The sequence below is a fragment of the Euleptes europaea genome, chromosome 8 (assembly GCF_029931775.1).
Source record: "Euleptes europaea isolate rEulEur1 chromosome 8, rEulEur1.hap1, whole genome shotgun sequence".
Lineage (NCBI taxonomy): Eukaryota > Metazoa > Chordata > Lepidosauria > Squamata > Sphaerodactylidae > Euleptes > Euleptes europaea.
This window is the reverse complement of record NC_079319.1, coordinates 26,278,593-26,305,222: the sequence shown is the minus strand read 5'-3', so window position 1 is coordinate 26,305,222 and position 26,630 is coordinate 26,278,593. Positions and strand designations below refer to the sequence as shown.

General features: G+C 44.2%; 1 protein-coding gene across 1 annotated transcript in view; it reads left to right on the top strand.

Annotated features, from left to right (window-relative positions):
* The window catches only part of CPQ (carboxypeptidase Q), a 167,270-nt gene that overhangs the window by 109,789 nt on the left and 30,851 nt on the right, over positions 1-26,630 (top strand). Inside the window, exons 5-6 of the mRNA XM_056854402.1 lie at positions 5,337-5,428; positions 16,772-16,973. Coding sequence (XP_056710380.1) covers positions 5,337-5,428; positions 16,772-16,973 — 294 coding nt within the window. The remainder of the gene's footprint in view (positions 1-5,336; positions 5,429-16,771; positions 16,974-26,630) is intronic.

Sequence of the window (26,630 nt, the reverse complement as noted above, 5' to 3'; positions counted from 1 at the left end):
ATTCAGGGAATCTCTTATGCCTTGTGAAACCAGATCACCTCCTTCCCCCTCCCGGAATGGAAAAGCTGGGAGATGCTGCCAAAAACGAATGAGCAGCCATAATGAAACATGTCATACACATCCTGCTTGTATTATATTTCAGCTACACGAATGGGTTTTAAAGAGATCAGACCTAGACTACAAGGCAGAAATGAAGGAAAGCAATATCTTCAAGAAGGCTGAAGTAATTCATTTTCCTAAACCTCTCAAATGCGGTATCAGTGCAACAGTTACTTACAAGTCACATGTAACATACACCTCTATTTAATATCCCTCGTGACTAAAGGGAGAAGGACGTGGAGGCTAAAAAGATTTAGCCATCCAATGCAGGCTCGTTATAGTGTGCAAGTCAAAAGCTGCAAATCTCTGAGCAAGAGGGCTGTTTTTTAATTCGCATTTTCCCTTTTGCATGGATCCAGGTGGTATGCTTGCTTTCTTCTTCTCTAGTCGACTTTCTCAAAAGGAGGCCCCTGCAGGACACCCATTAACAAATTCTCAGGACCCATTTACGTGCTTCCACTCAAACAAATTTCTCAGAGGAGCCAGATGTGTGTGGCAGAGAGCTGGTCGGTGCCAAAAAGTTTCAGATGGCTTTTAGTTAGTCAATGGCTGAATTGGCTGATAAGTTTATAGAAGAATTGATTTTATTCACTGACTGTTGCAACACTGCAGGATGAGATTTCAGGGCAATATTGAACCATCAGAGCTTTTTAAAAATGATGAATAATGCTAAAAAGCCACATCATAACAAAAAATAGTTCCAAAGAACGAAGGGCTGTAATGTTAGCCTTGTTCATATGTTACAGTTAACTCATGTACATCCTGCATACACGTGCATGCGTCTGTTTGTGGGGAAGAGCCATTGTACATTCACTTTCGAAATGAAACCAGGGACCAGTACGTAAATAAACGTGGGGTTTAGATCAAATGTTCGGCTGTACAGGTATTGATCATGATATGTCTTCTTTTCCATTTTCAAATGCCGTCACCAGGGCCTGCTTCTTCAAGGGAAAGAATAGCATTGGGGGGGGGGGTGAGAGAAGGAGCCCTCCCCCCGCTACTTTCACACTGAAAAAAGTATCCTGGAGTTTCTTTTACCCCACTTGGGGAAAAATATGGGAACATGTAGGCTGTGTCAAAGAGGCTGTGGTTGACGTTTTCAGCTATATCATCAGGAATGTCTTATCTCTGGTATTCCTCAAAGCACATGTTTTTAGGCAATTGAGCAGACTTCATTTTTAAATGCACCTTATCTGACCCTGCCTAGCAGCCCCATATGATGGCTTCAGCGTGATTACTGTTTTATTATCTTAATATGACATCATTGGCCATCTGGCTGTTTTGAAATGGGAAGGAGCCTCTAATCCTATGCAGTAATGGTAACTAAGAAGTACTCTAGCAAATCCCTTGGATGTTTGGAGGGTTTGCATTTGAAAATGACAGCCCTTGTCCCTCTTTGCAGGCGCTCGGTTTGCTTGTGCTTATGAAATGCTTTTAAGTAATTCTGTGCCTTTCCCTTTACTTTGCTACGTTTTATATTTTATTGATTTATTTATACATGTTTTATTGTTTAGTAGTATATTATGTTCTTTATGCATTGTGCGGTTTTCAGATATTGGGTATCCATTTATCCAGATGACCTGGTATCTCTAGTTAAAAGGATCATGTAGTGGGTAATATGAAAGACCTCTGCCTGAGAGCCTCTGTAAGTCATAATAGACAATAGTGACCTTGATAGGCCAACAGTATAAGGCAGCTTCATGTGTAAGCAGCATGCACAAAAAAGAAAGATCAGGGATTTTGATTTCAATTTTTACAAGTGGGTCACCCACAAAGACTTGCAATGGGCATCTCATTTTCTTCTCCCCCACTGTTTTCTAGGAGGGAAGGTGGCATGGTCTAGCCTGATCTCATCAGATCTTGTAGGGTTGCCAACCTCCAGGTACTAGCTGGAGAGTTCCTGCTATTACAACTGATCTCCAGCCGATAGAGATCTGTTCCCCTGGAGAAAATGGCCCCTTTGGCAATTGGACTCTATGGCATTGAAGATCCTCCCTTCCCCAAACCGTGCCCTCCTCAGGTCCACCCCACAAACCTCCTGCCGGTGGCAAAGAGTGACCAGGCAACCCTAAGATCTGGCTGATAAGCAGGATCGGTACTTGGAAGAGAGACCACTGATGCAGACTCTGCAGAGGAAGGCAATTGCAAATCACCTCTGCTTCTTACTTGCCTTGAAAACCTCCTGCTGGAGTTGCCGTAAATTGGCTGCAACTTGATGGCACTTTATACCAACACGCACTCTATTTCCTCTTTCCCTTCCCTGAAAGCCCCATAGCTTGTCCCCTTCTCCTGCTTCCTTCTCTCTTTATCACCCATCAGCCAACCTACCTTTATCTTCTTGCCTCTTCAATTTTCCTTCCTTCTCTACCCCTGGCAGTCTCTCCCTGAGAAAAGTCTGGCCAAGTTCCACAGTGCTGGCCACTGGGCTAAGCCCACTTATGCAGCGGAGGGCCCACAGCGACTTGTGAAGGGCACCTCAGTTTCCCCTGTATCCACACACTAGTTCCACTTTCCCTCCTTTTACTGACAGAAACCAAGTCTTCAGCATGCAATACTGTGTGGTTGCCTATGAACAGTCCCAGAAGCTATTTATTTATTAAAGCTACAGGTTCTGCTTCTATTATTTTTGGGATGTTTAACCCTCAGCGTATTTATTTTCAGATTTTTCTGCAAACCTTGGGCTTTTCTCAGGTTAGTAGAAAGATCTGTCCCGTCTGTTCATGGCCCCAATCTCTGGATTTAAGTTTCCACAGATTTGGCCACATTGAGAATTAGATATATTCATGGGAGAAAGACAGAATGGCCTAGAATTCTCCATGATGTTCTCACTCTTCCAAGGAAGTAAATGGATTGCAGGTTCAAAATCCCTACTTGCCTTGAAACTTAATGGTTTACCCTAGGCCAGTCATTATTTTCCAACCTAACCTACCTCACAGGGTTGTTATGAGGATAAAATGGAAGAAGGGAGCCATCCTGAATTCCTAATAGTAAGGGTTGGGTAAAAATGTACTGACAAGCCAATAATATGGAAAGGATGTGCTAGATGTAAAATAAGTTGAGCACTTCACGCTAGAATATTGCCTCTCATTTCTAATTTACATGTGTAGTAGTTATCACAAGCAGGCAATCACAGAATTCATAGGGCTGCCAGGCGCCAGGTGATGGTGGCAATCCTCCAATGCTACACCAAAGTACCTACTGCCTATCAGTGAGGTGGGAGGGGGAAAGGGCAAAACAATGTTGCTGATGCCATGATGTTATTTCTGGGTGAAAACCCAGAAGTGTGTCATAGCTCACCCACCCCACAACTCTCTAGGAATTCTAGCAATCTCTATGGTCTTGGCTATGGATGTTTGTGTGTGTTGGGAGCTGTGTTGTGGCTTCCAGTTTTTCACCCAGAAGTGATGCTGTTTTCCAGGGCTCTGTCCCTATAAATTTCCCAGGAGTTACCAGTGGGAGGCTGGCAACTCTTAAAAAGTAATAGAAGATGTTATAAAGAGTGTGAGCTAGCTGACAGACCTCACGTTTCAACCTGCGCCCTGAGAATGAATACAAAACCTTGAATTTTCGAATTGCCACCCTGAGACTGTGAATGATCTCCCAAACCAATTTGAAAATTTCAGACCAAAGCTTGAAGTCCTGGCAACCCTAATCACAGTTGAAATGACAAAAGAGTTCCCTGGGAAGGATGTGCGCTATGGCTCCTAAGTAGGGTTGCCAACCTCCAGGTACTAGCTGGAGATCTCCTGCTATTACAACTGATCTCCAGGCAATAGAGATCAGTTTCCCTGGAGAAAATGGCCGTTTTGGCAATTGGACTCTATGGCATTGAAGTCCTTCCCCTCTCCAGACCCTGCCCTCCTCAAGCTCCGCCCCAAAAACCTCCCACCGATGGTGAAGAGGGACCTGGTAACCCTACTCCTAAGCATTCCAGTATTGTTCTAGTTTCTGTGATGTAGTTAAGAAATCAGAGTCTCAAGCATGAACTACATCTTCTAATGTTACCCTGGCCATTTGGAAAGAATCACACCTACATCAGCTCCCAATACCTAAGTCCTGCCCAAAGCCTTGCAAAAGTATGGGTGGTCACGACAGCACATTTGCGTCATCTGCATTCTCCTCCTGTCCCCAGATGCACATTTAGAGTTTTCCAGCCTGTTGCAGCAGCCAGCCAAGCTGTGTAACCTGCTTGTGCCTGCAAGTTCCTTACTGTGTAAAAGCAATGAAAGTGTGGCATGCTTTGCTCAGTGAAGAAGAGCAGAGATAAGATGAAAAGCAGAGCCAGAAAGGGGGTGGAAAGACCAAAGGGAGAAAAAAGCTGAAACCAAGTCTTAATCTACAATCAATAGCAGCAGACATTTTTCTAAACCCATGCTGGCCCCAAACACATATAAAGCAGGGGCGGGGTCTAATTTTTAGTGCAGAAAGGGACACACGGTAAGACACTAACACCACCCTTTGGCAGCCCGCTTCTCCTTTGCCTCTTTCTCCAGGAGCTCTTCTTGCCCAAGCTCAGAAAACTCTTCCAGCCCTTTGTATCACTTGATACCAGAGTGAGATAGTCCTGGGTTCAAACAAATGGATCTGCCCCCCAGTGCCTGAGCAGAAAGAGGTGGAGAGAGTGAAAAAGAGGAGGGCAACAGTTCTGGGAGTATAGAAACACCTGTAATGGTACAGACAGCGCAGGGCAGGTTCTCTGCAGAGGCAGCATACAAATTCTCTAAATGAACAATACAGAGAAAAGAGAGAGGACCCCGAAGTCTGCTGAGAGGAGACATAAAGGTAACAAAGGGCAAAAATGCATGGTCGCTTTAGCCTCCTTTATTCCCTGTTTCAGCCAGGATCGAACGCACGTCGAATGCACATTGGGCGAAAACGCATGTGTTCAGAAAAAATTGATCCTGGCTGAAACAGGGAATAAAGGAGGCTAAAGTGACCATGTATTTTCGCCCAAAGAGATGGGGCTGCAGAAAAACCTGTGGAGGTGCAAAGAGAGAGAGAGGAGAAAGCATGCTTTTGCTGCAGAGAAGAAAAAGAGCCAACAGACAACGGATTAAAAAGAAAACGTTGAAATGGAATTGTAGCAAAGGATGCTCTTCTGCAATTATCACAACAGTAATTAAAAATGTGGTCCTTAGAGTGATTTGAGTTGTGCACCCCAGATTTGGCATGTACTGAAAAGGGATAGGTAGGTTTTTTATTAATCCTTTTTTCTTTTGTTTTTGTAACTCTCCTAGGCCTCCGCCCTAAGAGAACTCTGCGCTTAGTTCTGTGGACTGGAGAGGAGCAAGGAGGAGTAGGAGCCGAACAGTACTACAAGATGCACAAGGTAAGCAATACAACGGAACGCAGTTCCCTCTAGCAGGTGCCTTCTCCGAAGTGCAACTTCTTTGGTTCTGACTTAAAATGTAAGGGAATGAGCACACGTGGAAGCAAGCCATGGCCTGCACGATAGTTGTTTCAACTTTTAGCAACATGTTCATCAAATTCTCTTCTTGCGTGCCAAACTAGGGAAGGGAGAGACCTCAGCAGGTGTAAGCACTTGTCCTATTGAGAACCACTAACCACAGCAGGAGACGAAGTTGTCCAAAGAAGCTGGTTTAATGGTCGCATAGGTAAACAGAGCAAAAGAACCCAAGACAGCAATGGAGAAAACTGGCTTGCACTTGATAATATAAAAGCATTGAAAAAAGCACTCAACAGTACAGTACAGTTTCATGAGATTACAGATTACAAACAGTACAGAGGCGAAAGAGGGAGGCCAAAAGACTAGCAGACATGGTTAGTCTGTCTGCGACAGGACAGGAAATACTTCTTTACACAGCAAGTGATTAAAGTGTTGAATTTGCTGCCAGAAGATACAGTGATAGCCACAGGCATAGACGGCTTTAAAATGGGATTAGACAGATTTGTGAAGGATAGGTCTATCAGCAGCTCCTAGCCATGGTGACTGAAGGCTACCTCCACATTCAGAGACAGTAAACCTGTGAATACCAGTGCCAGGAGCCAACATCAGGGGAAGCCCTCGGCCTTTACTCTCTGTTGGGCTTCGAGGAACTGGTTGGCCACTGTGTGAATTACAGTAAGATGCTGGACAGGATGAACCACTGGTCTGATCCAGCAGGGCTCTCCTTAGGTTCTTATAACATACAGTATTCTTCAGCAACAATAAGATGAGGAATTCAGTCTACACAGGAGTAATACTGACAAAATATACTTCCTGAAATTCTGGGAATATGACTAGCTGATGCCTGTATCCGTCATTCTTAAAAACTGGAGATGATAATTTTTTATGTAATGGTTTTCCATGTTCTAAGTTACGTATGTATTCTCTCTATGAAACACCAAAAACGATATTCTGCAATAGCTAGATCTTTTGGATAACATCAGTGGCTTCCAGGAAAAAAAAAACCTAGCTGCCCATAATGTGAGATGAAGGAAAACTTCAGTGAAATAAGTGCTTCCTTTATGGTACAGCACATTTTGAGATAAGTCGCTGGACTGAAATCAATGAGGGAACATTTATCGCAGTTTTAGAATTTCATTTTCACCAACAAAATGTTAGCGATAGGGAATCAAGCATGCCTCGAACATCACCAACATATTTGTGATGCCTTGTAAATGATAAAACACTCCTTCTAAAACTAATAGTTGGCCTGAAAGTAAAATACAACAGGATGTGTACATTTCGTGGCGTGTGTTTGCAGTTGTATCTTCAAAGTGTGGTATAGCATGAGGAATGACTTGATAAATTTGTCTCAGAGCCAGAAATGATTATTATATAAACATGCCATAGCTAACCCAGTTTGAAGTTTTCAAACACTTCCTTACTCACAAAATTAATTAAGTAAACTATATGAATCATAGATTTATAGAGTTGGAAGGGATCATCAAGGTCATCTAGTCCAACCGCCTGCATAATGTAGGAAATTCACAACTACCTTCCCCCCACACCCCCACTGACCCCTACTTCATGCCCAGAAGATGGTAAAAAAAACCCCGTCCATGGTTACAATGTACCAGCCAAACTCCGACATTGTCTTCCACTCTTCTGAAAAAGTGTCTTGATCTTAGCTAAAGAAAAGCATATAAAAGCAGCCACTGCTACCACCCTATCGATGGAAAAGAGTTCTGCATCCTCTCCCTTGCCCTTTTGCTCTGTTTTGTTCCCTTCCCAAGCTAATTTTCTGAAACAAAAATGGACCTCAGAGTTTTGCTACATGCATTCATGAACTTTCGTTCTCCCCTAAGCTGCCGTCGAATTTCCCCATAGATGTCATCCTCATTTTCATCTTTTCTTGCTTTGCCAAAGAATTTGTACCTCTCTGCTGGTACTAATCTTATTTATTGCAAATTTTGACGGGGAATGGCATAAATAATTCTATTCAATATTCCAAGTGTGAAAGAATTATCTAAATAATAGAGGGGAATAAAAAAGAGGTACTGAGCATTACTGAATCATATCCAATAATTAAAAAACCTACTGGGTGGGGAAACGGTTGTTTTGGGGAGCAGGGGAAAATCAGTAAAATGACATATGATTCTGGAAGCTTTTCCCATCCTTTTCTATGCACCAGATTTGATCTGCTATAATTATGGAATATTTGGTGATGTATCTATCTGCACAGAAGTCTTCATTTGCATTAGGTGGCAAACATAAACAGATTAATATTGTTCATGGCACTTTGGCATGAAAAAGCATCTTAACCTTTCTATAGAGTTGTTGCCCAGATTTCCAAGAAATGGATTACGAGAGAACGAACACCTCTTGCAAGTGGTAATTATTCAAAGGCAAATATGATCCATCGTTTAAACTTTTAAATCTTACTATTTTAAAGGTTACTTTTAAAAAGATGATTGGATAATTCATTTATGAGGGTGGGTTCACAGTGAGCCTGGTTGACTGCAAAAGAGAACGTGATTAAACATTTCTGGTTAAGAGAGCAATTAACTAGCAAGTGGCAAATACTCTGAGTTTGCCTGGACAAAAAAGTTGCAATCCCTGTAATAGAAATGCATACCGTTATGGATTCATGCCTTGCTCCTGTGTTAATGCAGTGAGGAGTGTGATGGTGGTATATATTATGGCAGATGTCAGAAGTTCAGCGTTATTATTTCCTGGTAATTTTGGAGGTCAGTGGCAAATGTCAGAAAATTCTGATATTTATCAAACGTTTTTGTTTTGTTTTGTTTTTTGGCAACTAACCAATTTCATCCTCATATTCCATAGCCAAGGGAGGTTGGAAAACAAACAACACTTAATTCTAATTTCTGTCCTCTTCTTTCCTGGTTAGCCTGGGAAACATACAGAATTGAAAAGAAATTAATTGCGTTTTGGACATTTTCTTGTACGTGTTACAGTTTCTCTAAAAGTATTCTGGATATTGGGTCAGATCCAATTACATTACTGATAAAACATTTCCTACCTTAATGAAAGGGCCAAACTTTCTGCCTGAGTCATTAGCAATTGATGTCCCAGAAATGGAACCATTTGATAAGAGCACCAGGGAAATGGCAAGAGGGGAAAAGGTTAAGAAATATCTTCCCTCCCTCCCACCCTTCAAACTACAGTTGCTGCATTTTACCAAAGGGGAAAAGAAAGCCCACCAAAGTACATGTAATGTGTAGTTCTGCCCTCATTCATCCCTCTCTTATTTTAAAGCGTGGCTTTTTCCTTTGGTAGGCAGGGAACTCAGAAGTACAGTCCACTGGTATGAATGGAACCAGTCCTTGGAATATGTCAGTGGGCAGGAGACTGCGGTCTTCAAAGGCCTGGTGTCATTTTTCATTCAAGTATTGCTTGGGGCAATTGCTTTTTACTCCAGATGCATATGCAAACTGCAAATCGCAAGCTGGTACACAAGCCAGTGATGTTATGCAGGAAGAGCCGATTTGCCTTTTTCATGTAATAAACATATGAGTTGCTTTTATTTTCTGGGAGGGGAAAGATTAGGGTTGCCAGCTCTAGATTGGGAAATACCTGGAGATTTTGGAGGTGGAGCCTGAGGAGAGTGGGGTTTGGGGAAGGGGGACTCCAGTAGGATATAATGCCATAGAGTCCACCTTCCGAAGTGGCCATTTTCTCCAGGTGAACTGATCTCTGTCGCCTGGAGATCCGTTGTAATGGCGGGAGATCTCCAGCCACCACCTGGAGGTTGGCAACCCTGGGAAGAAAGAGGGGAGGAGGAACCATAGCTTTGTTCCAAAGGAAAGTATAGGGTTAATTAACAATGAGCCTCCTATGTCTTAGCTTGTTGTAAAGCATCTTATTTGTGTATGTGATTTAAGGTCTGCTGATTCAAACATGTGAGGTTTTGTTTTTATCCAGAAGAAAGGGAGTTGTATGCGCCTGTGTTAAACGAGTATTGCAGTTGGGGAGAAGGTAATCTGTGCAGAGGGTCATGGAATGGAGGGGCGATAAGAATAGAAACAAGCAGCAGAAGCCTGGGGTATAAGACATATTTGTTTTCGGTGTGGTTTTCCAGAAGATGCTTTGACCTCCATATTATCTAGATTGGCCTCATTCTTTAGGCAAGGAGCCTGGTCTGAAGATGCTTGTTACGGAAATCCATTTGACAACCCTATGAAAACATTCCTTTGAATTTGAGCGAAGATGAAAATGGGGGTGGGGGGAAGTAATTCAATGATATTGAAGTATCATTTCTCCCTTTAGTGCTCGAAGCACTTCGTGAACCTTATTTTCATGTATTAGAATTTGCACTTTACCTTTTATAACTTGGTACTAACTAACCATGAGAAGAAATAATACACTTCTGGAAATCTTTCCATGCCTGTTTGGTAGAGACTTATAAAAGTGTATATTCACAGGAAAAGGCTAGAAAACCATATCTAAAAATGACAAGGACAAGAGTTGTTTTAAAAAATGATGAGTATTCATAGTGCAATCCTAAACAGAGTTACATCCTTCTAAGCCCATTGATTTAAAAGGCTGTAAGTCTGCTTAGGACAGTACTGTTAATATCATTCAGCCTCTGTGATTATTGTTAAGTTTCCTTTTTGCTCCTCAAACATGTTAAGAACCCTTCTTCAAAAGACCACTTAGTATTTTTATGATACCATGTATAATAGAAAAAGAAGTCACTGTAGGGTATGAAAATGTGATATTTTAGAAGATGAATGAATGTAACTTTGTTGGAGAATACCTGAATTTCTTTTTTACCTAACTGCTTATCTCCACTGTCTCCCTTTTTGAAATCTGGGTGACATACGTAGTCACTCTTGATTAATTAATTTTCAATGTCTCCCTAAAGATAATAATTTAGATCTGTTCTTCAAATTATTATTTAAAATCCCAGCAGTGTTTACACATGTGCCAAAAGGGCCACATGGGGGCTCAATAAACATCTGCTTCTGACCAACGGATATGTACGATGAGATTTCAGGAATTACTTGCATTGTCTTTTATGTCTTACTACTTTTTTCAGCAATGTGATTTACAGCCGCTGGGCAGCAGGTTTGCATGGCTGTGAACCGGCAAGGCGACCGAGCACAGGGAAGATGATAGGACTTGTGATGCTCAGCCACCTTGGATGTCCTGTACATGTTCAAGAGCATCTGAGGCCTCACTGCTCCTCCCAGTACACATTGAACAGGTGCTCCCATCCTCCTGATCGGTCTCTAGGAAAATGTGTCATGGGGTGTCTGGGCCATGTCCAGGGGCCTGTGCACCAACCAAGTGGCCAACACTACTATGAGAAGAACATGGCACTCCGTTGTGGTTCAGCATACAGGCAGCATACTTGAACTGCGTCCACACATGGTTATGTGTGTATAAAGTGCCATCAAGTCACAGCTGACTTATGATGACCCTAGAGGGGTTTTCAAGGCAAGTGATTAAGCAGAGGTGGTTTGCCATTGCCTTCATCTGCAAAGCCTACCTTGGTGATCCCCCATCCAAGTACTGACACTGCTTAGCTTCCGAGATCTGATGAGATTGGGCTATATTATACCATTCCACATCCCACACATGGTTAGATATGGTTAGATATTGCATTATCATTGTTCTGTAGCAATCATTCACAACTTGATTGTCTTGTCCACACAGAAAACTTTGTTTGTTTATTTATATCCCACTTTAGTCTGAATGAAGACACAAAGCAGCTTACAATACAGAAAAAAATACAACAGAAATACACCTGAAAGGTGTGAGGGTGCCAAACAGGTCTTCCCTCTCTCTGCTAGCCAATCTTCTGCCAAGCTCTAGGCCACAGTCCTGCAGCAAAGAGCCAAAGGAGAGGAACCCTTTGGCTCACTTCTCTGGGCATGCCTAGGCCTTAAGTACTTGTGAGCAGAGCAGTAGAACACACTCCATGTGATGTTATTTGGCTGCTGCTAGCTGGGCCTTCCCCTGTTCCTCCCCCTGTCAGCAATGAATGAGCTGTAGCTCAATGACAGCAGAGTGTCCAGCTATCTATGGATTCTGAGCTGTTGGGGGTGGCAAAATGTGGAGTTGGCTCGCTCCATTCTGGGAGGAGCTATTGGTGCAGAGAGGTATCCAGTACACCTCTGTTCAGTGTTTCCAAATTTTCACATGAAGCTGCCTTGTACTGAATCAGACCCTTGGTCCATCAAAGTCACTATTGTCTACTCAGACCGACTGTGGCTCTCCGGGGTCTCAGGCAGGGGTCTTTCACATCATCTACTTGCCTAGTCCCTTTAACTGGAGATGCCGGGGATTGAACCTGGGACCTTCTGCATGCCAAGCAGAGGCTCTACCACTGAGCCACAGCCCCCTCCCCCCTTTTTTAAAGCAAGGCAGATTAGATTAATCAAATGATTAGACTCAGGAGAGTCTGCCCATAGCTATCAAACAGTCGTGTTGGGTTCTCACTGTCTTGGAATGATGACATAGTAGCCAGTTGCACTCCCCTTTGCTACACATGGATGCACATTTTATTCCTGTACCTGCTTCTGATTGCCCTATCACAAACAGAACACCGTAATGGCTAGGGAAGGCACAGACAAGGACAACTTATAATTATTGTTAAGCTATTAAACCATCACAGCACCTTAAAAACTAACACATTTATTGTGGCCTACATTTTGTGAGGGAGAGAAGATGGCAAGGTATAGGCCAATCTCGTCAGATCTTGGAAGCTAAGCAGGGTCGGTACTGCTGTCTGAAGTTCATCGACAGCTAAACACGCCAAGCTAGAATATTCGCCAATATTCCAAAAACTCAGAATGCACAATATAGCAATAGCTGACTGTGCCTACTACTAGCTATGCTGTCCCTTGGTCCTCCCCCCGCCACAGCTAAAAAGTCCAAATCATCTCTACTTCCTGACTAGAGATGTAGGCAGCATCCCCTGTACTATGTCCCATTTTGTCTGATTAACTCTGCTAGGCTAAATTTAGAAACTCAGGTTGACGTTAATTTGCCAGACAAACACAGAGATAAAGCCTGTGAGTTGCAAGTTTTCCCTTCCAAGATACAAATTTAGGCATCTGTAAGCATGTATAGATTGTGTTTCCCTGACATTTCTTTTCACACTGCAAACTTGCAGTGATGCATATTTTGCTGGAATCCTGAGTGAGCTGATTATTGTTTTGCTATATAGAGAGCAAGAGAGAGAGGGGATGCTATAATTAATTTCCGAACTTCCAAGCTGACACTCAAAGGGTAGATGTTAAAGCTAAAGATAGCTTATCAGTAGAAAACTTAACACAGAGTTCCAGAAACTGACTGTTTTGTTTTGTAATGAAAAAAAAAAAAAAACCCACAAGGAAACCAACTGCAGTACTTTGCCATAGGAAACCCACAAAAATGGCACCTCTCCAAATAAAGTTCTCCTGGGAAAACATATATCCCCTTTGCATAGTAAAAACTTGGTTATCCAGATCTTGGTTATCCAGAACGTTCAGTTAACCAGCATTTCCCAGGGGGCAACCTCTCTCCCTTCAGCCACAATGCCCCTGCGAGTTCAGCTGCTCATATGCCCCACTTCCGCTTCTTCAGCAGGCCAGCTTGGTGCCTCTAGCTGATGATGATAGTCTTCAGACAGCAAGCTGACATCACCCTCAGATGACTTCTCCCCCCTCTGCCTGCCTTGAGCTATGAGGAGCTGGCTCTGACAGAGGGCTTCCAAGCTAGACTGCTTTTCTGCCTGGTGCAAAGGACGGCGCTGTGGGTCAAAGAGAAGGGTCTTGCCAGGTGTAAGGACTGTTTCCTTGGCGTCATGGCATGGAGGTGGGGTCATGCAGGTTTTCCACAGAAGGTGGGGGTGGAAAGTGCCGTCGAGTCACAACCGACTTATGGCAACCTCATAGGGTTTTCAAGGCAAGAGACACTCAGAGGTGGTTAGAAGAAGAAGAAGAGTTGGTTTTTATATGCCGACTTTCTCTACCACTTAAGGAGACTCAACCCAGTTTACAATCATCTTCCCTTCCCCTCTCCATAACAGACGCCCTGTGAGGTAGGTGGGGCTGAGAGAGCTCTAACAGAGCTGTAACTTGCCCAAGGTCACCCAGATCTGGCTTCGTGTGTAGGAGTGGGGATACAAATCCAGTTCACCAGATTAGCCTCCACCGCTCATGTGGAGGAGTGGGGGAATCAAACCCGGTTCTCCAAATCAGACTCCACAGCTCCAAACCACCGCTCTTAACCACTACACCACTCTGGCTCTGTACCTCTGGCACAGATGGGACATCCCCAAAGCATTTTGTACTTCTTTCCTAGTTTGCTGTTATGTACTATGGTAAGAATTTTGCTATTAAAAATGTCACATTGTTGTCAGAGGCAGGAGCTTGGATTATTCCCTGATGATAGCGATTATCTCAGTGGACTGATATTTTAATGAGCCTGCATATTTGAATGAGTCTTCCAATATGAGGAGAGACGGAGGAAACAGCTGAGCCCACGGTTAATCTTTGGCTCATGCAGCCACTCTCGACTCTTGACTTAAATTACCTGGGAGAACATAGCCCAGTATGAGCTTGTTTTGACAAACAGCAGCTATCCTTTCGCTGTCTTAAAGGAAATGAAGGATAGCACAAGACGTCTTTTCCCTCCATGTACATACGTATAAGGAATTTAATATCCTGTTACGGATCCTAAGGTTGGTGTGCTAACAGCAGAACAGGCATTTTCTAAAGGCGTTTGCGATACCTTCTCTCTCAGAGCCACGGCCCCCAGGACTGAAACCCATTTATTCCATCCAAGTCAACAAAAGTCTTGAAGGAGGGCCTGCCAAAGACAAAGTAGCTGTTTTCACATCTGTGACCTGTTTTGCTTTGTTTTCCACAGCCGAATTTCTTAGCAGAGAAATTCTGTTTTTAATGCATCTCCCGACATGTGCTCAAAATTAAGCGGTTACAATAATACACAAAGAATGGTAGGGTGGGGGTGTAGCCATATCATGTGCAAAGGGTGGTTCATGTTCTTCATTTAATGTTAGAAACATATGTGAGCTGTTACAGAAATGGATTTCTCTTGAAGAATGCCATGTTACCAACAGCTTATAAAACTGCATCATAGTAAAACCTTTTCTCTCTCTCTTTGAGTCGGAATTCCTGCTAGGTGAAAATCAGCTCTGCAGTGGCTTGACGCCCCCCCCCCCCCGCTGCCTGTTTGCATGTTCCCTTCTTCCCCTCGCCTTCCTGCTCCCCTCAGCCAGCCCCAAATTGGCCTCTAACAATCTTCATTGTTAGCTGCACTTAGTCAGTTCTGGTTTGTATGTTGCCAGTCAGAGGGCTTGTTTTGAAACTGTGCTTCACAAAAGCCCATAAAAAATACATGAGCCAGATTCTTAGACTTGTATGCTTGCAAGCCACCAGCAGTGTTGCATCCAGAATTAAAAAGGAGACTTTGCTCAGAATCACCCACAAAACAGCAAGAGACAGTGATTATTTTAAACCTGTACCATGGGGTTGACAACCTCCAGGTACTAGCTGGAGATCGCCTGCTATTACAACTGATCTCCAGCCAATAGAGATCAGTTAGATTTAGATTTATTATTAATATGGTTGCTCAGCCACTGATGGAACTGCCCTCGCCTCCAGTGTAAGTGCGTCTTGTGCCCTGATCAGACGCACTTACGCTGGCGACGAGGTCACGCCGCCTCCTAAGAGGAATCAGCCCCCAACCTCAGGAATGCACGGTTAGAGAGTTCAGCACATGAATACATAAAACTGGCTTATACTGGTCCAGACCATTGATTTATCAAGGTCAATATGTCTTCTGAAGCAGGCAGTGGCAATTCAGGGTCCAACATTGGGGGGGGGGGTCTTTCAGATCACCAACAACCTGCTGTATTTAACTGGATATGCTGGGGACTAAACCTGGGAATTTATGTATTCAAAGCAGATGCTCTACCTTCTTATCATAAAAGGGCATATTTGGATCCTGAAGCCAAAGCAAATGCTAAATTACATGCCCTTTGTGGAACTTTTAGAGGAACTGGGCACCTTAAGCCAGGGTTGATGTATGACCACTATAATCTGGCAAGTCACAGGATCAACCTAATAGCTAATTATGTGCCTTTCTTTTGAAACTGAATATATTTGCTTGTTTAGTTAGAAAGGACAGGATCAAATACCTAAAACCAATGTTCACAATATGCTTTCCTGGTTTGTAGAATTCAGCAGAGCTTATTCTGCCGTGATGAAGCTGTTCGTTTTGGTAATAACCACTTGTCTCAGAATATTATCATGAGACTGATTTAATTAATGTTTGAATAGAACTTGGGAAGTGGTATGTGCTAAGTATTTAATTATATTTCAGTGATTGTTTAGTAAGTGATGCTAGAAATATTGCTCCTAACCTGAAAGGGCAGAGAATTGCTGATCTAAATAATGCTTATTTTACCTGATACAATTTTTAGACCATTTCAGTAGAACAATACAGTTTACAGCCCTTGGGGTGTTATCTAGAATCACATTATCGAAGTTATTTTGAGAGGCTTCCTATCAGCAGTTCTCTTCATTGAGCGCCCAAACTGACTTTTAAATTCCCTTGAGTTTAAAAAGCAATTTGGAGATTTTTGAGGAAGGAAGGAAGGAAGGAAGGAAGGAAGGAAGGAAGGAAGGAAGGAAGGAAGGAAGGAAGGAAGGAAGGAAGGAAGGAAGGAAGGAAGGAAGGAAGGAAGGAAGGAAGGAAAACTACATCTAGTGCTCATGAGCTATTTTCTAAACTTGTTTCTCTTTTTTCCAGGCCCTGAAACTGCTTTTTAAACTGTGAAAACTTGAAAAACCTATTTGCAAGTTATGGATGCTGCTTAATAGACAATGTCTCAGAATAACTGTGCAAACTCCTTCACATTGTACCTATTGTTTTCTTTTAATATGTAATAATACTGAGCATTTTTATAGCACTTCAGAGTGCTCAAAGCACTTTGCATGTATTATCTTCCCAATGACTCTGTAAAATAGGTTAATACTATTATCCCCATATTGAAGGTAAAGGGATGAGAGATGGAGCTTGCTTAAGGATGCCTGCACCCAAGGAGTTCACTTCTGAAAAAGATTTCAGCCAGGGGCTTCCTCCTCATACTTCGCCATTAAACCGGCTCTCAGCAGGGCTCTTTTAAGGCTCATGCTTATTTCCTGTCTTCAGGGAGAAAATAACCAATGGTTGCCGATATGATTGCTTCTAAAGCACTGCTTTGCAAACACACGTGAACAACAACAAAAAGTGTTCCCTTTTTATTTTCAGGTAAACATCTCTCAGTTCGACATTGTGATGGAATCAGATGAAGGAACCTTCATTCCAACTGGTCTGGCTTTCACAGGCAGTGATAAGGCTCGTAATATCATGAAGGAAATCATGAAATTGCTGCAGCCAATCAACGCTACGGGTGTGTTTGAAGAGGGTGGAGGGACAGACATTAATTACTGGATACAAGATGGAATACCAGGTGAGATTTCGGAATAAGTTTTGGAAAAGGCTGGATTGCCCTGCCCTTTCCCATTATTTCCTGGCAAGTCTCCTTTTGCGCCAGCTCAGTGAATGACATCGTTTTTCTTGAACTGCACTTGATCAGAAAGCAATAGAAAGTTGGCATGGACCCAGCCACTCATTCTCACTTAATGCCCCTCCATGTTCCAGCCCCCATCCCACAAGGCTTTTGTCCATGCAGGATCTGTGCCCTTTTGGGCAGTCCAAGGGGCCCCCTTCTTTTTTCACCAGTGGAAAAGCTGGTTGGATCCAGCCCAATGTATGCTTGAGTTTCTATTTAGGAAATGCATAGATAGTGATCACGTACAATATGCCTACAATCTTCTTTTAGGCCATTTATGCAGGGGTATTTACTTCGCAGTCCCTGCTCGACTGCTTTGAGGCTTCTTTTGCATTATTCAAGATTTTACCGACCTTCAGATGTGACTTTGCTCTGGCCTCGTTTTTCCTCCGCAGTTCTAGGATCCTGTTTTAGGACTAATTTAAATAATGCTTCGAGGCAAGAGCAATGCAAATCCCCCCATTTCCATGCATAGCTCTTAACTTTGGGTTTCTCTCCCCATGCCCATTTTGGCTTCTCCCTCCCATCCAACCCTCAAAGCAAAGCACAAAAGAAGGAGTTAAACCTTCATGGAATGTGCAGGAAGACGCTGAAAAAGGCTGCAAAGGTTGGAAGGCAGCTTCCAGAAGGGAGCTGTTGAAGAAAGGTGGGGAGGAATAACCAGCAAAAGCACAGCCCCTTTAAGAGCTGACCCGCCCCCTCCAAGTAAAGTGCAACAAGGCTGCATTTTCAGGGGGAGGGACCAAGAAGCTCTGTGATTCACTGGGGATGCCTAATTAATCACAAGGTGCTCCTGGAATTGGGCGTGGGGTGGGGGGAGAATCCTTCATGCATATGATGTTTGAGAATTCGGAGCAGAAAACTGTGCAGCAAACCAAACGCAAATTTCCCCTGCATAAATAACCTTAGTCTTTAGAGTTGATAATTATCTTTTCTAGAGCAGTGGATTATAGTAACAGGGTGTTCCCTGTGCTTGAATCAAAGGGGTGCGAAACCAAAGATAACACATTCCCTCCCACATGTGAAGTGCATGATAGAGTCCTGATATAATATAATATTATATCAGGAGTCCTGATATAATTTTTCTCCAACCCTTAGCTACCGTATATACCCATGTATAAGCCGACCCGCGTATAAGCCGAGGTGCCTAATTTCTCCCCAAAAATGGGGAAAAATTAGGCACCCGCGTATAAGCCGAGGCCGGCTTTTTCAGCCCATTTTTGGGGCTGAAAAACTCAGCTTATACGCGAGTATATACGGTAGATGATCATTACCCTTACCACGAGACCTTTCATCCTTCACGTGGAAGTATCTGGTGGTCCTACTCCTTGCCCAAGCCGCAGCAGACAGGATACTCTCACAAAGAACACGCCTAGCTTTTTCAAATCGGAGCAAATAACTAAGTATTGAGACACTGAAAATATTAGGGAGGGTTGTCTGATAACCTAACTCTGTCAGAAAGCTTCTGCTGCTGTTGACGGCATCCCGTTCAAAAGAGGAAGCTATGCACATCTTGGAGTGGTTCACACTTTGCTGAGCTGTGAGAATATAGCAGGCCAGTGAATAGTACATAATACCGCCGCTGTTTAACTCAGTGTGGGGGTGTATATGTGGGGGTGCAGCCTTTACGTTGGGGTGCAGAGCTTTTAAATTGTCCTCAGTATCAGTCAGGAACTAGGAAATGTGAATAAGGAACTGGGAACAGGGAACCAACTTCAGCCTCCTTTAACTGAGCGTGTTGTAACAGCTTCCACGATTATATCTGATTTAAACATGCCATAAAGTGTTGACACTTCATCAATTTCATTTAAATATTTTCCTGAAAATTCACTCAATTAATTTGCTGGATGTCTGTGATGCTTTTTTTGAAAATAATTTGGAATAATTTTTGTGTGTGTCACAAACCTAGTAATAGGAATTTCTCTTGTAATTGATTTCCTCACTGTGTTCAGAATGATCTGCCCACAGCCTCGGCATCTGGTATGGAAATCCACTGTTTCTTCTCTTTGACAGCCCAACATTCCCCTTTTTACAACTATTTTATCCCAGGATCTCTGGAGTTATGCTATTTTTAACCTGCTTTGCCTTATTTTGGGCACTGGTTTGTCATTCTTTATGAGAGCAGCTATAAATGGATGGCTTCTTCAGATTTCTAAACAATGGTTTAGATCAAGATACTTCTGGCATGAGTGGGTTGCAATAAGAAGAGGGCAGAAGGAAAACCCTGTTTCACAAGCAGAACTTTGCTCATGGTTCTTTGGAAATAAGCCATTGCTAAATAATGCATGCTGCTCTGCTCTCAATTCATTGCTGAGGTTTACACACGGGCAACATTTTGATGCTCAAACAGTTTGCTTTAGAGCAGCTGACCTCACTGAATTCACCAAAGGAGAGTATTCAACAGATTGAGAGAGCAGGCCTAAGCAGGCCTTCCCAGAATCCTACTCGAATCTATTAAGAGGGGGTTACTGCAAGGGAAGTGTTCTCTGGACAGCACTGTGAGAGTCCTGAAGAGGCCCAGCATTTGGTGAATAGTTACAGATCTCCTTATAATAAGGTGATCTTTTTATAAAAGCAGAAACAATATTCTGTTCTTAATTGTATCTAAGTACTCCAGGATGTACACGTATGGGTGGTCTTTCCCTTTCCAGAAAATGCAAACCAAATGCAGTTTTGGTGAAATGAAATCAACTAAATCTGCCTTTTGATTCCTGTTGGAGCATCAGTCCTGAGAGAGACTCAGCTTTATTACATCATAATCATCTTCAATCAATTTCCTTCAATTTGTCTTTTATTTCTGAAGTTCAGTTGCACAGAATGCATTTTTTTTATTGCTCCACACATATGTTCTAACCCGCAGGCTCAGTTCAGTTCTTGTAAGGAGAACGTGATGCTGTGCGTTCAGCAGTAAAAATGTCTTGCTTCCTTGGTATCCTTGGTAGGAAAGGCATGCTGCGATCCCAGCTAGACAAATATTCTAAGTTTCAGCAAGTAAACAAGGCATTCGGTCAGAGGCAGATCTACTGTGAAACTAATGAAGCTTAAGCTTCAGGGCCCCCAATCCTGGAGGGGCCCCCAAAGCAACTTTTTTTTAATGAGTGAATTTCTCTACAAAATCGATGGAGTTTTTTAGTGATAGAATCATAAGCCAATGGGTTGAAGTACTTAATATTGACTTTAGAATATCCTCTAATAATACCCATTTCTAGGGCTGTCAATTCGGTTCGGCCCGAACTGAAAATCAGCCGAATTTCCCTTGATTCGGCGGTTTTTAGTTCGGGACGAACCGAACTCAAAACTGGCGGGCAACCGGGGGGGCCGAATTCAGCGAGTTCGGGAGTTCACGAATAAATTCGGCCAATTCGGGGCCGTCAGTAAGCAGCATAACCTTCAGTAAGCAGCATTCTCCTCCCCCGGCCAATCGGTGGCCAAGCTGGGTCTTCTTCTGGCCAATCAGTCAGGATTGAGTACTGGAGGAATCAGCTGATGTGCGGCCGGCCGGGGAAAGAGAGAGAGAGAGGGAAATCCTCATGTGTGTGTGAGGGGGTGCTTGTGCACATTCGCTCCTTTCCGTGGCTGCAGGGGGCGCATTTTTTGGGGTACTGACCCCAAACTTTCAGGGGATATTCAGACAGGTTTTTTTAAGAGACCACCCAAGTTTTGTAAACATTGGGTCAGGGGGTCCCGAGATATGGGCTCCCCCCCTTTTTTCTTTCCATGGCTGCAGAGGGCGCATTTTTGGGTGTGCCGACCCCAAACTTTCAGCGGAGCATCAGACTAGGCTTCTTAAGATACCCCCCAAGTTTTGTAAACATTGGGTCAGGGCCCCCCGAGATATGGGCTCCACCCCTTTTTCCTCTCCCCCCTTTTCCATTTTCGTGGCTGCAGGGGGCGCTTTTTTGGGGGTGCAGCCGCCAAACTTTTGTCATAGCTTCAGAGAATCCCTCTTAAGAGACCACCCAAGTTTTGTAAAGATGGGTTCAGTGGGGGCTGAAATATTGGCTCCCCCCCTTTTCTCTTTCCATGGCTGCAGGGGGCGCATTTTTGGGTGTGCCGACCCCAGACTTTCAGCGGAGCTTCAGTCAAGGCTTTTTAAGATACCACCCAAGTTTTGTAAACATTGGGTCAGGGCCCCCCGAGATATGGGCTTTCCCCTTTCCCCTATTGGGATGAATGGATCACCCTCGAGAGATGCATACATATGGATCTTATATTGGATACAAATGGAATCATATTGGATTACCCAGCCTCCCAGCCCCTCCTGCTGGAACAGAAGACAGCCACAGTAAGACCCCTTTGGGGGCTTTAATCTATATTTTTTCTTTTCTGTGTGTGTGTGGGGGGGAAAGCAGAGTCTGTGTGTGTGTGTGGGGAGGGAGCAGTTTCTGTGGGGGGGGGAAGCCAAAGGGGGCTTTTGCCGGTTCTGCCTGGGGTGTGCGTTCCCCCTTCAGTCTCTCTCTCCCTGGTTTGAGGGGGGGCTTCATTTTTATTCTTCAGGTTTTTCCTCATTCATAAGATCAGTTAGGTTATTTTGATGCTTGCTCAAAACTGGTTTTCAAATGGTGACTTAAAGAATGCATCTGCCTGGTCCCAAGTCCAATGCAAAAGGAGAAATTCTACCCCCTCCTGCTCATTATGCATAGCTAGCTGCCTCTGTCCCTTTCCATGGTATGCAAACTCCCAGGCATCAGGTGTTGCTATGCACTGTTGCAAAGGTGTTGCATTGCGTGCTTGTGTTGCTTTGCAGTTGTATTGTTTTGCAAAATTCTTCACACCTGCCCCGCCCTTTGCATGTTTGCAAAGGGGTTGCTCTGCCCTTGTGTTGCTTTGCAAAGTTCTTAGCACCTGCCCCGCCCTTGCTCTCATCAGCTGTTTGTCGGCCGGGAGCTTTGTGCGTGGGCGGCAAGCTCTGCGGAGAGATACACATTAAGGGTGGGGGGGACCCCTTTCAGGGCCCATATCTCAGCCCCCCCTGACCCAATCTTTACAAAACTTGGGGAGTCTTTCAATATACGTCCTTTGAAGCTCTGCTGAAAGTTTGGGACCTCTAAGCCCAAAAATGCCCCCCCCCAAGAGCCGCGGAAAGGCGCGGTTGTGTTTTTAATGGCTTTATTCGGCCGAATTTTTTTTCCGAACTTTGAATTCCCGCCGAATTGAACGGATCCGAAGTGGGGGAGTTCGGACTTCGCCACGTACCGAAGCCACAAGGGCCAAATTCGGCCGAATCCGAACTGTACCGAATTTTTTTTTTTTGACAGCCCTACCCATTTCACATGGCCTCAAAATGTCCCTGTAATTGGTCAAATTTCAAAATTTTCTTGGGGGCTTGCAGCGCTCGAACCGCCACCTGTAAGGGCTCACTGACCTCACCAGAATCTATTCATAGCCTACATTTTGGCAGCTGGACCCTCAAATCCTTTGTTGGTGCACGGTTTAATAGTTCTATAGCTCAGCCCTTAGGCTAGAGCCAATCAGAACCATAAAAAGACACCTGAATTCTCAATTCTCATCTCGCTTGTGCATTTTAACACCAAAAAATCAGATTTTCACCTCTTTATCCCTCTGATGACCCCCTCCCTATTATTATTATTATTTATTAGTTAAATTTGTAGCCCACCCTCATTTTTGGTCAAAGCTGGGCTCAGGGTGGGTGTCATGATCCTAGGCCTCAAGTGCAGCCTACAGGCCCTAGGGAGGCCTATATTAAAGTAGTTACCAGGCCTAGATCTCCCAGGTACCCTCTGGGCCTTGTGATTGGTGGAAGAGGATTTGGAGGGAAGGCTAGGGCCAATCAGGGGTAAGGGAATGGTGTCTGGGGAGAGGGAATAAAATGCCTGGCCTGAAAAGGGAGGGGGTTCACTCCTAGGGAGCAGGGCTGGGGAGAGGCTGCTGCAGACAGAGTGATCCCTCCTCCAGGAAGGGGTGAGTCAGCCTGAGGCCCAGTGCCAGGAGAGGGCTAGGGACAGTAAAGATAGATGTGTTAGGGTTTTTATTTGTTTGATTGCCTGCCTTTACTGGTTTTGTCATTCTATTGTGGCTTGAGTTATCATTATTATTAGACCTTTTTAATAAACTGTTTCTTACTCTGCCCTGGGTCCTAATGCCTCATTTGGTCACCTAGAAAGTATACCCTGTTGGGAGAAGAAGCAGCCAGGGGCAGGCAGGGTGCTCTGGGCCTTCTTGAGTTAGGCTCACACCAGAGCGGTGGCAGCTACTGAAGATCCCCATTCCTCTCTCTTACCTGACAGCAGGTAACAACAATCACAATAAAATCGTATATATCTAAAATTCATAAGTAATCAATAAAATTCATAAAACCATTCAATGCAGTTAACAAGATGGTACTCATATAACTACAGGGCCATTGGAGGCCCAGCCAAGCAGCCAAATCCTCATATCAGAAGCCCCGAGGGAGAGGAGAAGGAGGCCAGTAATGATGACAGTCTGTGGTTGCCCTCAATTGTAGGCCTGGTGGAAAAGCTCTGTATTACTGCAGAACTTCTGAAGGCCCTGATGTTACTTGGAAAAACAGTCCATCAGGCTGGGGCCAGGGCCTTGTTGGATGTTGCCCTATTGTTGCTGGTTGCGAAGGGGCCCCCATAACACTTCAAGCTTCAGGGCCCCAAAACTGTAGATCTGCCACTGCATTCGGTGCAAGGAAAAGAAGCTCTTTCTTTTTGAATTGATCAAACAAGTGCTTGAAAGAATCCCCTACTAGGCCACCAGCTAACCATTTAGAAGGACTAATCCACCATTCCTTTTTAACATAGCTTTAGGAGTTACTAGGAGGGAAGGCAGCATAGTACGCCCGATCTCGTCAGACCTCAGAAGCTAAGCAGGGCCGCGGATGAAACAGGTAGCAAACCCCACCTTCCTCGGGCTCCACCCTCTAAATTTCCAGGTATTTCCCAACCCGGAGCTGGCAACCCTAAGCAGTACCCCCTGCATGCAGTGGTTTCTTTTTCACTGCGCTGGAGCTAGGGTTGCCAACCTCCAGGTACTAGCAGATCTCCTGCTATTACAACTGATTTCCAGCCGACAGAGATCCGTTCACCTGGAGAAAATGGCCGCTTTGGCAATTGGACTCTAAGTCCCTTCCCTCCCCAAACCCAGCCCTCCTCAGGCTCCACCCCAAGAAACCTCCCACCGGTGGAGAAGAGGGACCTGCAAACCCAATGGGAGCTGTTGGAGGGGGAGGAACCTTCAGGGTATACTGCATGACCAGTAATTCTCTCTTGCTGAGTTGCATGGTTGCTTGGAGTGCCAAGGGTAGGCGCATGGGCTAATTGGCCATTAAGGCCACTGGTAAAAGTTCCAGTGAGCCAGTGGCCTGGGGGCGGGGGCAAGTGAGGCGAGACTGTCCCCATGTGAGGCAGGTGCGAGCCAGTGGGCCCAGCCCCATGTCGGATAGACATAGGGTTGCCAGGTCCCTCTTCACTACTGGCAGGAGGTTTTTGGGGTGGAGCCTGAGGAGGGTGGGGGTTGGGAAGCCAGCAACTCTAGGCCTTTGCAGGGCACGCGTGAGCCACTGCTGTGAGCCAGTGGTCCCTGCCCTACACAAGACGGGTGCAAGCATCTGCCCCTCACAAGGTGGACAGGACATGCTGCTAGCACAATCTGGTGACCTCCAATTGTGTGAGGTAGCTGCACACCTACTGTTCCTCCCTCCCTACCCCCATTGGGGGTGGGCCCTTTTCCAGAGCCCTTTTGCCCTCCCATTCTGCCCCTAAGTTAGGGTTCCCAGCTCCGGGCTGGGAAATACCTGGAGATTTTGGGGGTGGAGCCTGAGGAGGGTGGGATTAGGAGAGGGGAGGGACTTCATTGCTGTAGAGTCCAACTGCCAAAGTGGCCATTTTCTTCAGGGGAACTGATCTCTGTTGTCTGGAGATCGGTTGTAATAGTGGGAGATCTCCAGCCACCACCTGGAAGTTGGCAACCCTACCCTAATTAGGCAGGAACTTCTGGAGGCATCTGAGCTGGGGAATGAATTCTTCCTCACTTCCAGCCCCCTGCTCAGCTTAGTGGTGATTAGAAGCTTTTAAAAAACCTTTTCTGCAGCAGCAAACAGTGTTTACGCAAGGCTACTCTTTGACTCCAATTCCAGCCTTTTATTTATTAAAACATTTATACCCCGCCTTTCCTCGTGGTTCAAGGTGGCTTACAATAGCATCAGCATCATCAGCTAGTTATGTTTCTTTTGTTTATTTGGACTACTGGGACAGAGCGCAGGAGACTTTGTGCTCTAGGGGTACCTCTTCTGTCGGCTGGGGCAATTCTGCTACTAGAGGAGGAAGGATCCAGGGTTTTGTGATGTCATGCTTAGGCCCCAGTTGCCATAATAATACATGAGAAACCTGCTACCTATTTGCAGTGATCCAGCCCTCGTGAGGCCTGATGTTATGCCTCCTCTGCTGCTTCCCTAATCTGCTGGAACTCGGATCAGTGGTGATATTAGTCATGGGGACAGCATGTAATGAAAGACCAGCTCCTCTGATGCCCCCCCCCCACACACACACACACACACTGAAGTTGATTCCTGTGGTGTAGGGTCAGGCAGTTGGCTTCTGGAATCACGTTTTTGTGGGTGTTTTCCTGGTAGCACCTGAACTAAGTCCAAGGCCAGTTTATTTAACTTTGACATCAAATAGCCACGTTCAGAAACGTGTCTCTGCCAGTAAATGTTTTCGGACAGGGTCACCAAAGCCTGGCTCAGTCGTGACTTTCTTGGCATCTTCTGTAGAATTGCTACCGAGACCAAATGTAAACTTTGATTCAGATTATAAAAAAGTGGAAATACTAATGGATGTTTTATAAAATAAAAGATCCACATAGTGCCAGACATTGCTTTAGGGTTGCCTTATTAAGAGCCACCATTTTTTTTAAAAAAAGTGTTAGATACTTATTTATTTAAAATCTTTATACTCCATTTTATCTCCTTAGACCCCAGGCAAACGCAACAAGGAGATGAAAACATCACAAGAGTCTTCTTCTCCTGCATTAACCCTGGAGATTACAAACCCCACCTTTCATCTAGTACAGCTGTCTGATTTAGCTTTATGCCGCTCTGATAGAAATTCACCTCCCATTCCTTTAAACTAATTCAGTTCAACAGGTTATGAGAAGAGCAGTATTTACTGACAAACTTTATCATCCTTAGACCTGTTTGTCTTACTGACCAAATAAACTGGGATATGCCAAGTGATTTTGTAACAGTTTTGTAATTAATCTTGTGAGGATTATGGTCATCCTTTGGAAAATACTGACATTTTTCACTATAACACGTAAATCAGTGGCACTGAAGAAATTGTTACCATTTAAGGATGAAAAAAATTACAAACTTGCTTGTTCATGACCACAAAGACACAGGATTTTGTTACTATTCCACAAGCAATTAGCTTTGAAATTGGAGAGCAGAAAACTTCTGGCAATAGTTGTAAAATGTATAGCTGAAATAAACCACAAAACTTTTTTTTCTGGATAAAGCTTCCAGAATATATATATTTTTTAAATTTGGGAAACCCCAGTCTTTCCTCTCCCCAAAAATGTTATTTACAG